The 13,450-nt window shown below is 30.4% G+C and overlaps 1 protein-coding gene across 2 annotated transcripts in view; it reads right to left on the bottom strand.

The window, feature by feature from the left end:
- Positions 1–13,450, bottom strand: part of LOC141456548 (inactive tyrosine-protein kinase 7-like) — a 157,382-nt gene that overhangs the window by 17,552 nt on the left and 126,380 nt on the right. For both annotated transcript variants that reach the window (XM_074132685.1, XM_074132686.1), the window contains exons 9-12: positions 12,849–12,961; positions 12,531–12,687; positions 12,241–12,388; positions 12,028–12,155 (exon numbers count right to left, since the gene is read on the bottom strand). In XM_074132685.1, the coding sequence (XP_073988786.1) occupies positions 12,028–12,155; positions 12,241–12,388; positions 12,531–12,687; positions 12,849–12,961 (546 nt within the window). The remainder of the gene's footprint in view (positions 1–12,027; positions 12,156–12,240; positions 12,389–12,530; positions 12,688–12,848; positions 12,962–13,450) is intronic.

Raw genomic sequence — 13,450 nt, 5'->3', positions numbered from 1 at the left:
TATAATTGAGAAAAACCAAGTGTACAAGAGAACAAAATTTCATATGAATACGTGGTTCAAAGTGGGAGATATAGAACGGCCAAAATTTTACAGAATTTCATGACCCAAAAAATTTTCAACCCTTTATACCTTCTACATTTATAGATCTGTGCACAAAATAACTATAGTTTATAATTGAGAAAAACAAAGTGTACAAAAGAACAAAATTTCATACGAATACGTGGTTCAAAGTGGGAGATATAAAACAGCCATAATTTTACAGAATTTCATGACCAAAAAAATTTTCAACCCTTTATACCTTCTACATTTATAGATCTGTGCACAAAATAACTATAGCTTATAATTGAGAAAAACAAAGTGTACAAGAGAACAAAATTTCATACGAATATGTGGTTCACAGTGGGAGATATAGAACGGCCAAAATTTTACAGAATTTAATGACCCAAAAAATTTTCAACCCGTTATATCTTCTACATTTATAGATTTGTGCACAAAATAACTATAGCTTATAATTGAGAAAAACAAAGTGTACAAGAGAACAAAATTTCATACGAATACGTGGTTCACAGTGGGAGATATAGAACAGCCATAATTTTACAGAATTTCATGACCCAAAAAATTTTCAACCCTTTATACCTTCTACATTTATAGATCTGTGCACAAAATAACTATAGTTTATAATTGAGAAAAACAAAGTGTACAAGAGAACAAAATTTCAAACGAATACGTGGTTCAAAGTGGGAGATATAGAACGGCCATCATTTTGCAGAATTTCATGACCCAAAAAATTTTCAACCCTTTATACCTTCTACATTTATAGATCTGTGCACAAAATAGCTATAGTTTATAATTGAGAAAAACAAAGTGTACAAGAGAACAAAATTTCAAACGAATACGTGGTTCAAAGTGGGAGATATAGAACGGCCATCATTTTGCAGAATTTCATGACCCAAAAAATTTTCAACCCTTTATATCATCCAAATTTATAGATCTGTGCACAAAATAGCTATAGGTTATAATTGAGAAAAACCAAGTGTACAAGAGAACAAAATTTCATATGAATACGTGGTTCAAAGTGGGAGATATAAAACGGCCATAATTTTACAGAATTTCATGACCCAAAAAATTTTCAACCCTTTATTTCTTCTACATTTATAGATCTTTGCACAAAATAACTATAGTTTATAATTGAGAAAAACAAAGTGTACAAGAAAACAAAATTCCATACCAATACGTGGTTCAAAGTGGGAGATATAGAACGGCCATAATTTTACAGAATTTCATGACCCAAAAAATTTTCAACCCTTTATATCTTCTACATTTATAGATCTTTGCACAAAATAACTATAGCTTATAATTGAGAAAAACAAAGTGTACAAGAGGACAAAATTTCATACGAATATGTGGTTCACAGTGGGAGTTATAGAACGGCCATAATTTTACAGAATTTCATGACCCAAAAAATTTCCAACCCTTTATATCTTCTACATTTATAGATCTGTGCACAAAATAACTATAGCTTATAATTGAGAAAAACAAAGTGTACAAGAGAACAAAATTTCAAACGAATACGGGGTTCAAAGTGGGAAATATAGAACGGCCATAAATTTACAGAATTTCATGACCCAAAAAATTTTCAACCCATTATATCTTCCACATTTATAGATCTGTGCACAAAATAACTATAGTTTATAATTGAGAAAAACAAAGTGTACAAGAGAACAAAATTTCATACGAATACGTGGTTCAAAGTGGGAGATATAAAACAGCCATAATTTTACAGAATTTCATGACCCAAAAAATATTCAACCCTTTATATCTTCTACATTTATAGATCTGTGCACAAAATAACTATAGTTTATAATTGAGAAAAACAAAGTGTACAAGAGAACAAAATTCGTTACGAATACGTGGTTCAAAGTGGGAGATATAAAACAGCCATAATTTTACAGAATTTCATGACCCAAAAAATATTCAACCCTTTATATCTTCTACATTTATAGATCTGTGCACAAAATAACTATAGTTTATAATTGAGAAAAACAAAGTGTACAAAAGAACAAAATTTCAAACGAATACGTGGTTCAAAGTGGGAGATATAGAACGGCCATAATTTTACAGAATTCATGACCCAAAAAATTTTCAACCCTTTATATCTTCTACTTTTATAGATCTGTGCACAAAATAACTATAGCTTATAATTGAGAAAAACAAAGTGTACAAGTGAACAATATTTCATACGAATACGTGGTTCACAGTGGGAGATATAGAACGGCCATCATTTTGCAGAATTTCATGACCCAAAAAATTTTAAACCCTTTCTATCATCCAAATTTATAGATCTGTGCACAAAATAGCTATAGGTTATAATTGAGAAAAACCAAGTGTACAAGAGAACAAAATTTCATATGAATACGTGGTTCAAAGTGGGAGATATAGAACGGCCAAAATTTTACAGAATTTCATGACCCAAAAAATTTTCAACCCTTTATACCTTCTACATTTATAGATCTGTGCACAAAATAACTATAGTTTATAATTGAGAAAAACAAAGTGTACAAAAGAACAAAATTTCATACGAATACGTGGTTCAAAGTGGGAGATATAAAACAGCCATAATTTTACAGAATTTCATGACCAAAAAAATTTTCAACCCTTTATACCTTCTACATTTATAGATCTGTGCACAAAATAACTATAGCTTATAATTGAGAAAAACAAAGTGTACAAGAGAACAAAATTTCATACGAATATGTGGTTCACAGTGGGAGATATAGAACGGCCAAAATTTTACAGAATTTAATGACCCAAAAAATTTTCAACCCGTTATATCTTCTACATTTATAGATTTGTGCACAAAATAACTATAGCTTATAATTGAGAAAAACAAAGTGTACAAGAGAACAAAATTTCATACGAATACGTGGTTCACAGTGGGAGATATAGAACAGCCATAATTTTACAGAATTTCATGACCCAAAAAATTTTCAACCCTTTATACCTTCTACATTTATAGATCTGTGCACAAAATAGCTATAGGTTATAATTGAGAAAAACCAAGTGTACAAGAGAACAAAATTTCATATGAATACGTGGTTCAAAGTGGGAGATATAAAACGGCCATAATTTTACAGAATTTCATGACCCAAAAAATTTTCAACCCTTTATTTCTTCTACATTTATAGATCTTTGCACAAAATAACTATAGTTTATAATTGAGAAAAACAAAGTGTACAAGAAAACAAAATTCCATACCAATACGTGGTTCAAAGTGGGAGATATAGAACGGCCATAATTTTACAGAATTTCATGACCCAAAAAATTTTCAACCCTTTATATCTTCTACATTTATAGATCTTTGCACAAAATAACTATAGCTTATAATTGAGAAAAACAAAGTGTACAAGAGGACAAAATTTCATACGAATATGTGGTTCACAGTGGGAGTTATAGAACGGCCATAATTTTACAGAATTTCATGACCCAAAAAATTTTCAACCCTTTATACCTTCTACATTTATAGATCTGTGCACAAAATAACTATAGTTTATAATTGAGAAAAACAAAGTGTACAAGAGAACAAAATTTCAAACGAATACGTGGTTCAAAGTGGGAGATATAGAACGGCCATCATTTTGCAGAATTTCATGACCCAAAAAATTTTCAACCCTTTATATCATCCAAATTTATAGATCTGTGCACAAAATAGCTATAGGTTATAATTGAGAAAAACCAAGTGTACAAGAGAACAAAATTTCATATGAATACGTGGTTCAAAGTGGGAGATATAAAACGGCCATAATTTTACAGAATTTCATGACCCAAAAAATTTTCAACCCTTTATTTCTTCTACATTTATAGATCTTTGCACAAAATAACTATAGTTTATAATTGAGAAAAACAAAGTGTACAAGAAAACAAAATTCCATACCAATACGTGGTTCAAAGTGGGAGATATAGAACGGCCATAATTTTACAGAATTTCATTACCCAAAAAATTTTCAACCCTTTATATCTTCTACATTTATAGATCTTTGCACAAAATAACTATAGCTTATAATTGAGAAAAACAAAGTGTACAAGAGGACAAAATTTCATACGAATATGTGGTTCACAGTGGGAGTTATAGAACGGCCATAATTTTACAGAATTTCATGACCCAAAAAATTTCCAACCCTTTATATCTTCTACATTTATAGATCTGTGCACAAAATAACTATAGCTTATAATTGAGAAAAACAATGTGTACAAGAGAACAAAATTTCAAACGAATACGGGGTTCAAAGTGGGAGATATAGAACGGCCATAAATTTACAGAATTTCATGACCCAAAAAATTTTCAACCAATTATATCTTCCACATTTATAGATCTGTGCACAAAATAACTATAGTTTATAATTGAGAAAAACAAAGTGTACAAGAGAACAAAATTTCAAACGAATACGTGGTACAAAGTGGGAGATATAGAACGGCCATAATTTTACAGAATTTCATGACCCAAAAAATTTTCAACCCTTTATATCATCCAAATTTATAGATCTGTGCACAAAATAGCTATAGGTTATAATTGAGAAAAACCAAGTGTACAAGAGAACAAAATTTCATATGAATACGTGGTTCAAAGTGGGAGATATAAAACGGCCATAATTTTACAGAATTACATGACTCAAAAAATTTTCAAACCTTTATATCTTCTACATTTATAGATCTTTGCACAAAATAACTACAGCTTATAATTGAGAAAAACAAAGTGTACAAGAGAACAAAATTTCATACGAATACCTGGGTTCACAGTGGGAGAAATAAAACAGCCATAATTTTACAGAATTTCATGACCCAAAAAATTTTCAACCCATTATATCTTCCACATTTATAGATCTGTGCACAAAATAACTATAGTTTATAATTGAGAAAAACAAAGTGTACAAGAGAACAAAATTTCATACGAATACGTGGTTCAAAGTGGGAGATATAAAACAGCCATAATTTTACAGAATTTCATGACCCAAAAAATATTCAACCCTTTATATCTTCTACATTTATAGATCTGTGCACAAAATAACTATAGTTTATAATTGAGAAAAACAAAGTGTACAAAAGAACAAAATTTCAAACGAATACGTGGTTCAAAGTGGGAGATATAGAACGGCCATAATTTTACAGAATTTCATGACCCAAAAAATTTTCAACCCTTTATATCTTCTACTTTTATAGATCTGTGCACATAATAACTATAGCTTATAATTGAGAAAAACAAAGTGTACAAGTGAACAATATTTCATACGAATACGTGGTTCACAGTGGGAGATATAGAACGGCCATCATTTTGCAGAATTTCATGACCCAAAAAATTTTAAACCCTTTCTATCATCCAAATTTATAGATCTGTGCACAAAATAGCTATAGGTTATAATTGAGAAAAACCAAGTGTACAAGAGAACAAAATTTCATATGAATACGTGGTTCAAAGTGGGAGATATAAAACGGCCATAATTTTACAGAATTACATAACTCAAAAAATTTTCAACCCTTTACATCTTCTACATTTATAGATCTTTGCACAAAATAACTATAGCTTATAATTGAGAAAAACAAAGTGTACAAGTGAACAAAATTCCATACCAATACGTGGTTCAAAGTGGGAGATATAAAACGGCCATAATTTTACAGAATTTCATGACCCAAAAAATATTCAACCCTTTATATCTTCTACATTTATAGATCTGTGCACAAAATAACTATAGCTTATAATTGAGAAAAACAAAGTTTACAAGTGAACAAAATTTCAAACGAATACGTGGTTCAAAGTGGGAGATATAGAACGGCCATAATTTTACAGAATTTCATGACCCAAAAAATTTTCAACCCTTTATATCTTCAACTTTTATAGATCTGTGCACAAAATAACTATAGCTTATAATTGAGAAAAACAAAGTGTACAAGTGAACAATATTTCATACGAATACGTGGTTCACAGTGGGAGATATAGAACGGCCATCATTTTGCAGAATTTCATGACCCAAAAAATTTTCAACCCTTTATATCTTCTACATTTATAGATCTTTGCACAAAATAACTATAGCTTATAATTGAGAAAAACAATGTGTACAAGAGAACAAAATTTCAAACGAATACGGGGTTCAAAGTGGGAGATATAGAACGGCCATAAATTTACAGAATTTCATGACCCAAAAAATTTTCAACCCATTATATCTTCCACATTTATAGATCTGTGCACAAAATAACTATAGTTTATAATTGAGAATAACAAAGTGTACAAGAGAACAAAATTTCATACGAATACGTGGTTCAAAGTGGGAGATATAAAACAGCCATAATTTTACAGAATTTCATGACCCAAAAAATTTTCAACCAATTATATCTTCCACATTTATAGATCTGTGCACAAAATAACTATAGTTTATAATTGAGAAAAACAAAGTGTACAAGAGAACAAAATTTCAAACGAATACGTGGTACAAAGTGGGAGATATAGAACGGCCATAATTTTACAGAATTTCATGACCCAAAAAATTTTCAACCCTTTATATCTTCAACTTTTATAGATCTGTGCACAAAATAACTATAGCTTATAATTGAGAAAAACAAAGTGTACAAGTGAACAATATTTCATACGAATACGTGGTTCACAGTGGGAGATATAGAACGGCCATCATTTTGCAGAATTTCATGACCCAAAAAATTTTCAACCCTTTATATCTTCTACATTTATAGATCTTTGCACAAAATAACTATAGCTTATAATTGAGAAAAACAAAGTGTACAAGAGGACAAAATTTCATACGAATATGTGGTTCACAGTGGGAGTTATAGAACGGCCATAATTTTACAGAATTTCATGACCCAAAAAATTTCCAACCCTTTATATCTTCTACATTTATAGATCTGTGCACAAAATAACTATAGCTTATAATTGAGAAAAACAATGTGTACAAGAGAACAAAATTTCAAACGAATACGGGGTTCAAAGTGGGAGATATAGAACGGCCATAAATTTACAGAATTTCATGACCCAAAAAATTTTCAACCAATTATATCTTCCACATTTATAGATCTGTGCACAAAATAACTATAGTTTATAATTGAGAAAAACAAAGTGTACAAGAGAACAAAATTTCAAACGAATACGTGGTACAAAGTGGGAGATATAGAACGGCCATAATTTTACAGAATTTCATGACCCAAAAAATTTTCAACCCATTATATCTTCCACATTTATAGATCTGTGCACAAAATAACTATAGTTTATAATTGAGAAAAACAAAGTGTACAAGAGAACAAAATTTCATACGAATACGTGGTTCAAAGTGGGAGATATAAAACAGCCATAATTTTACAGAATTTCATGACCCAAAAAATATTCAACCCTTTATATCTTCTACATTTATAGATCTGTGCACAAAATAACTATAGTTTATAATTGAGAAAAACAAAGTGTACAAAAGAACAAAATTTCAAACGAATACGTGGTTCAAAGTGGGAGATATAGAACGGCCATAATTTTACAGAATTTCATGACCCAAAAAATTTTCAACCCTTTATATCTTCTACTTTTATAGATCTGTGCACAAAATAACTATAGCTTATAATTGAGAAAAACAAAGTGTACAAGTGAACAATATTTCATACGAATACGTGGTTCACAGTGGGAGATATAGAACGGCCATCATTTTGCAGAATTTCATGACCCAAAAAATTTTAAACCCTTTCTATCATCCAAATTTATAGATCTGTGCACAAAATAGCTATAGGTTATAATTGAGAAAAACCAAGTGTACAAGAGAACAAAATTTCATATGAATACGTGGTTCAAAGTGGGAGATATAAAACGGCCATAATTTTACAGAATTACATAACTCAAAAAATTTTCAACCCTTTACATCTTCTACATTTATAGATCTTTGCACAAAATAACTATAGCTTATAATTGAGAAAAACAAAGTGTACAAGTGAACAAAATTCCATACCAATACGTGGTTCAAAGTGGGAGATATAGAACGGCCATAATTTTACAGAATTTCATGACCCAAAAAATTTTCAAACCTTTATATCTTCTACATTTATAGATCTTTGCACAAAATAACTATAGCTTATAATTGAGAAAAACAAAGTGTACAAGAGAACAAAATTTCATACGAATACCTGGTTCATAGTGGGAGATATAAAACAGCCATAATTTTACAGAATTTCATGACCCAAAAAATATTCAACCCTTTATATCTTCTACATTTATAGATCTGTGCACAAAATAACTATAGCTTATAATTGAGAAAAACAAAGTTTACAAGTGAACAAAATTTCAAACGAATACGTGGTTCAAAGTGGGAGATATAGAACGGCCATAATTTTACAGAATTTCATGACCCAAAAAATTTTCAACCCTTTATATCTTCAACTTTTATAGATCTGTGCACAAAATAACTATAGCTTATAATTGAGAAAAACAAAGTGTACAAGTGAACAATATTTCATACGAATACGTGGTTCACAGTGGGAGATATAGAACGGCCATCATTTTGCAGAATTTCATGACCCAAAAAATTTTCAACCCTTTATATCTTCTACATTTATAGATCTTTGCACAAAATAACTATAGCTTATAATTGAGAAAAACAATGTGTACAAGAGAACAAAATTTCAAACGAATACGGGGTTCAAAGTGGGAGATATAGAACGGCCATAAATTTACAGAATTTCATGACCCAAAAAATTTTCAACCCATTATATCTTCCACATTTATAGATCTGTGCACAAAATAACTATAGTTTATAATTGAGAATAACAAAGTGTACAAGAGAACAAAATTTCATACGAATACGTGGTTCAAAGTGGGAGATATAAAACAGCCATAATTTTACAGAATTTCATGACCCAAAAAATATTCAACCCTTTATATCTTCTACATTTATAGATCTGTGCACAAAATAACTATAGTTTATAATTGAGAAAAACAAAGTGTACAAGAGAACAAAATTTCAAACGAATACGTGGTACAAAGTGGGAGATATAGAACGGCCATAATTTTACAGAATTTCATGACCCAAAAAATTTTCAACCCTTTATATCATCCAAATTTATAGATCTGTGCACAAAATAGCTATAGGTTATAATTGAGAAAAACCAAGTGTACAAGAGAACAAAATTTCATATGAATACGTGGTTCAAAGTGGGAGATATAAAACGGCCATAATTTTACAGAATTACATGACTCAAAAAATTTTCAAACCTTTATATCTTCTACATTTATAGATCTTTGCACAAAATAACTACAGCTTATAATTGAGAAAAACAAAGTGTACAAGAGAACAAAATTTCATACGAATACCTGGGTTCACAGTGGGAGAAATAAAACAGCCATAATTTTACAGAATTTCATGACCCAAAAAATTTTCAACCCATTATATCTTCCACATTTATAGATCTGTGCACAAAATAACTATAGTTTATAATTGAGAAAAACAAAGTGTACAAGAGAACAAAATTTCATACGAATACGTGGTTCAAAGTGGGAGATATAAAACAGCCATAATTTTACAGAATTTCATGACCCAAAAAATTTTCAACCCTTTATATCTTCTACTTTTATAGATCTGTGCACAAAATAACTATAGCTTATAATTGAGAAAAACAAAGTGTACAAGTGAACAATATTTCATACGAATACGTGGTTCACAGTGGGAGATATAGAACGGCCATCATTTTGCAGAATTTCATGACCCAAAAAATTTTAAACCCTTTCTATCATCCAAATTTATAGATCTATGCACAAAATAGCTATAGGTTATAATTGAGAAAAACCAAGTGTACAAGAGAACAAAATTTCATATGAATACGTGGTTCAAAGTGGGAGATATAAAACGGCCATAATTTTACAGAATTACATAACTCAAAAAATTTTCAACCCTTTACATCTTCTACATTTATAGATCTTTGCACAAAATAACTATAGCTTATAATTGAGAAAAACAAAGTGTACAAGTGAACAAAATTCCATACCAATACGTGGTTCAAAGTGGGAGATATAGAACGGCCATAATTTTACAGAATTTCATGACCCAAAAAATTTTCAAACCTTTATATCTTCTACATTTATAGATCTTTGCACAAAATAACTATAGCTTATAATTGAGAAAAACAAAGTGTACAAGAGAACAAAATTTCATACGAATACCTGGTTCATAGTGGGAGATATAAAACAGCCATAATTTTACAGAATTTCATGACCCAAAAAATATTCAACCCTTTATATCTTCTACATTTATAGATCTGTGCACAAAATAACTATAGCTTATAATTGAGAAAAACAAAGTTTACAAGTGAACAAAATTTCAAACGAATACGTGGTTCAAAGTGGGAGATATAGAACGGCCATAATTTTACAGAATTTCATGACCCAAAAAATTTTCAACCCTTTATATCTTCAACTTTTATAGATCTGTGCACAAAATAACTATAGCTTATAATTGAGAAAAACAAAGTGTACAAGTGAACAATATTTCATACGAATACGTGGTTCACAGTGGGAGATATAGAACGGCCATCATTTTGCAGAATTTCATGACCCAAAAAATTTTCAACCCTTTATATCTTCTACATTTATAGATCTTTGCACAAAATAACTATAGCTTATAATTGAGAAAAACAAAGTTTACAAGTGAACAATATTTCATACGAATACGTGGTTCACAGTGGGAGATATAGAACGGCCTTCATTTTGCAGAATTTCATGACCCAAAAAATTTTCAACCCTTTATATCTTCTACATTTATAGATCTGTGCACAAAATAACTATAGTTTATAATTGAGAAAAACAAAGTGTACAAGAGAACAAAATTTCATACGAATACGTGGTTGAAAGTGGGAGGTAGAGAACGGCCATAATTTTACAGAATTTTATGACCCAAAAAATTTTTAACCCCTTATATCTTCTATATTTATAGATCTGTGCACAAAATAACTACAGCTTATAATTGAGAAAAACAAAGTGTACAAGAGGACAAAATTTCATACGAATACGTGGTTCACAGTGGGAGATATAGAACGGCCACAATTTTACAGAATTTCATGACCCAAAAAATTTTTAATCCTTTAAATCAGTGGTTCTTAACCTTTTCAAAGACGCGGTACACAATTAAATGTATATATTTTTCTCGCGGAACACTAACATTAAATAATTTGAAATTTGGTATTTAGCAAGAACTAAAATTAAATTTCTAAAAAAAAAAAGGAACAATTTTTTGTTTTCGTATCTTTCCTAAGTTTCTAAATTTCAATACATTTAAAATTGAAATTTCGCGGAACACTTGGACCATATTCGCGGAACACCGGTTAAGAACCACTGCTTTAGAGTCTATGAGAGAGAGTCACACCTACAAATATTTTCTTGTTTAAGGCAAGCGAAATGCCACTAGCTAAGAAGAGAATTTCGATGCATTAATTACGTATGCAGAATGCAAATTATTTTTAACTAATTTGTTTTAACAGGATTCTCTAGGCTAAAGAAAATGCTTTAAAAAAATCAGTAATTTGCTGGATGTTCTGCTTTTTTGGTTGAATTGTTTTTATAAGAACAGTGCCTGATGAAGCTATTCCATGGAAGTTTTACCAAATAATGATGAAATTTTGAGAAGAATATTATGATGGAATCTCTGTGCCCTATTCAAAGTTTTCGTAGCTACATTATCACTTATTAAGACAATAATCTCGAAAGCAAAAAGATCCTGCTGGCAACAAGATTCACTCATCTCAGCCAAAAGGAGGGCCAAAAAGTTAAGAAAAAGACTAAGACTCTTGATATATTGAAAGATAGGGTTGCTTTTTTTTCCCCACCCAAATATTAGCTTAGCCGGCATTCGAAAACCAACTGAATATTTTAAATGTCAATTTGATGGTTTTTCTAGCTCTCAAAAAAAAGTTGATGGGTTCATAACAGAAAAACAAAAAACAATAATAAATAAATAAATCTGTTAAATATTGAAATTAAATAAGGATGCAAAGCGCACAAACCTCTAACAATTAGAGAAACTTCGTATCTTTTCAATCCGCCAACGTTGCCTGCTGTACAGCCATATTTGCCTTCATCAGTTATTTGCACTTCTCTAATCAATAACGAACCATTTTCTAGTACCTGGAACCTTCAAGAATAATTTTAGAATTTTATAAAGTACTATTTTAACGTTCAATATGTTAACAACAATTACTAACTCTAATTATTCGTACCTATTTTTATCAAAAGAATCCATGTTCGAATTTTTATCCCAATGAATTGCAGGCGTCGGATCACCTTGAGCGACACAATCCATTACTACTGGATTCCCTTCGTATACATCAGTAGGATTTTGTGGCAAAACCGTGAAACGGGGACTTACTAAAATTGGAAATAGAAACAAAGACATTCTGATATCATCATAGTTTTCTTTAAGTTAGAGGCTGTATTTACTTTAGAATGAAACTCATAATAACTGGTTTTAAATAGCAGAAACATAGTTAATTAAAGTAGTGCAACGAACCGACAACATCGACATCTATGGTAGTGTTGATTACTCCTTGTGCACTGGAAGCGATGCAAGTATACTTTCCTTTATCTTCGACTTTTACCTTGTTGAAATGTAATGTACCATCAATATCTTGCACGTGGCTCGGCAATGCTCCATCCTCTGTACCTTCCTGTAAATATTTGTATTTAATAATGTTTCGGTAGAGGATGTGCTTTTTCTTTTAATTGTTTCTTTAAAACCTATTTGTTTTCTTTAGATAATTATTATTAGAAGTAGCTAGTAAGCATAGTATCACATTTAACACGTTTTCACGTTAAGATGAACTTTTACCTTTATCCATTTGACAACTGGCACTACTGCACCCTGAGCACGACAATGAACCTTCCTGACAGTATCCATCTCAAGATTTGTGTTGAGTGGTCGTGGAGCAAATTTTAATTTTTCTAAAAAGTAAATAAAAAATAAGGGTTGGAAATCAATAAATCTATATATATAAAAATGAATGTGTGTCTGTCTGTTTGTTTGTTTGTACTCGATAGATTCAAAAACCATACATCCAATCGCCGTAAAAATTTGGGAAATTATTAGGTATATCCCCGGGAAGGTTTTTGCAATTTTTTTTTAAAATAAGAGTTGGGGCTCTAGGTGCTCCCGAACAAATATCCCAAAAATATCAAAATAACATTATATATATTTGTTAAAAGTGTAACCATGAAAACCATGAAAAACAGTTTTTTGCACTTATTAATACGAGAATAAATTATACCGAAGATGGTGGAAAATCCATTAAACTAAAAGAACTCAACAATACTATTGACGTTGATAATCGTTGGGTAGTACCATATTCTCCATTACTACTAAAAACGTATAACGCACACATAAATGCTGAGTACTGCAATTCAGTGAAAGCGATAATATATTTGCAAATATGT

Source organism: Rhodnius prolixus, unplaced genomic scaffold (genome assembly GCF_049639745.1).
Source record: "Rhodnius prolixus isolate KJV_2025 unplaced genomic scaffold, Rpr scaffold_4, whole genome shotgun sequence".
Lineage (NCBI taxonomy): Eukaryota > Metazoa > Arthropoda > Insecta > Hemiptera > Reduviidae > Rhodnius > Rhodnius prolixus.
The sequence above is the reverse complement of the archived record's forward strand: the minus strand, read 5'-3'. Positions and strand labels throughout refer to the sequence as shown.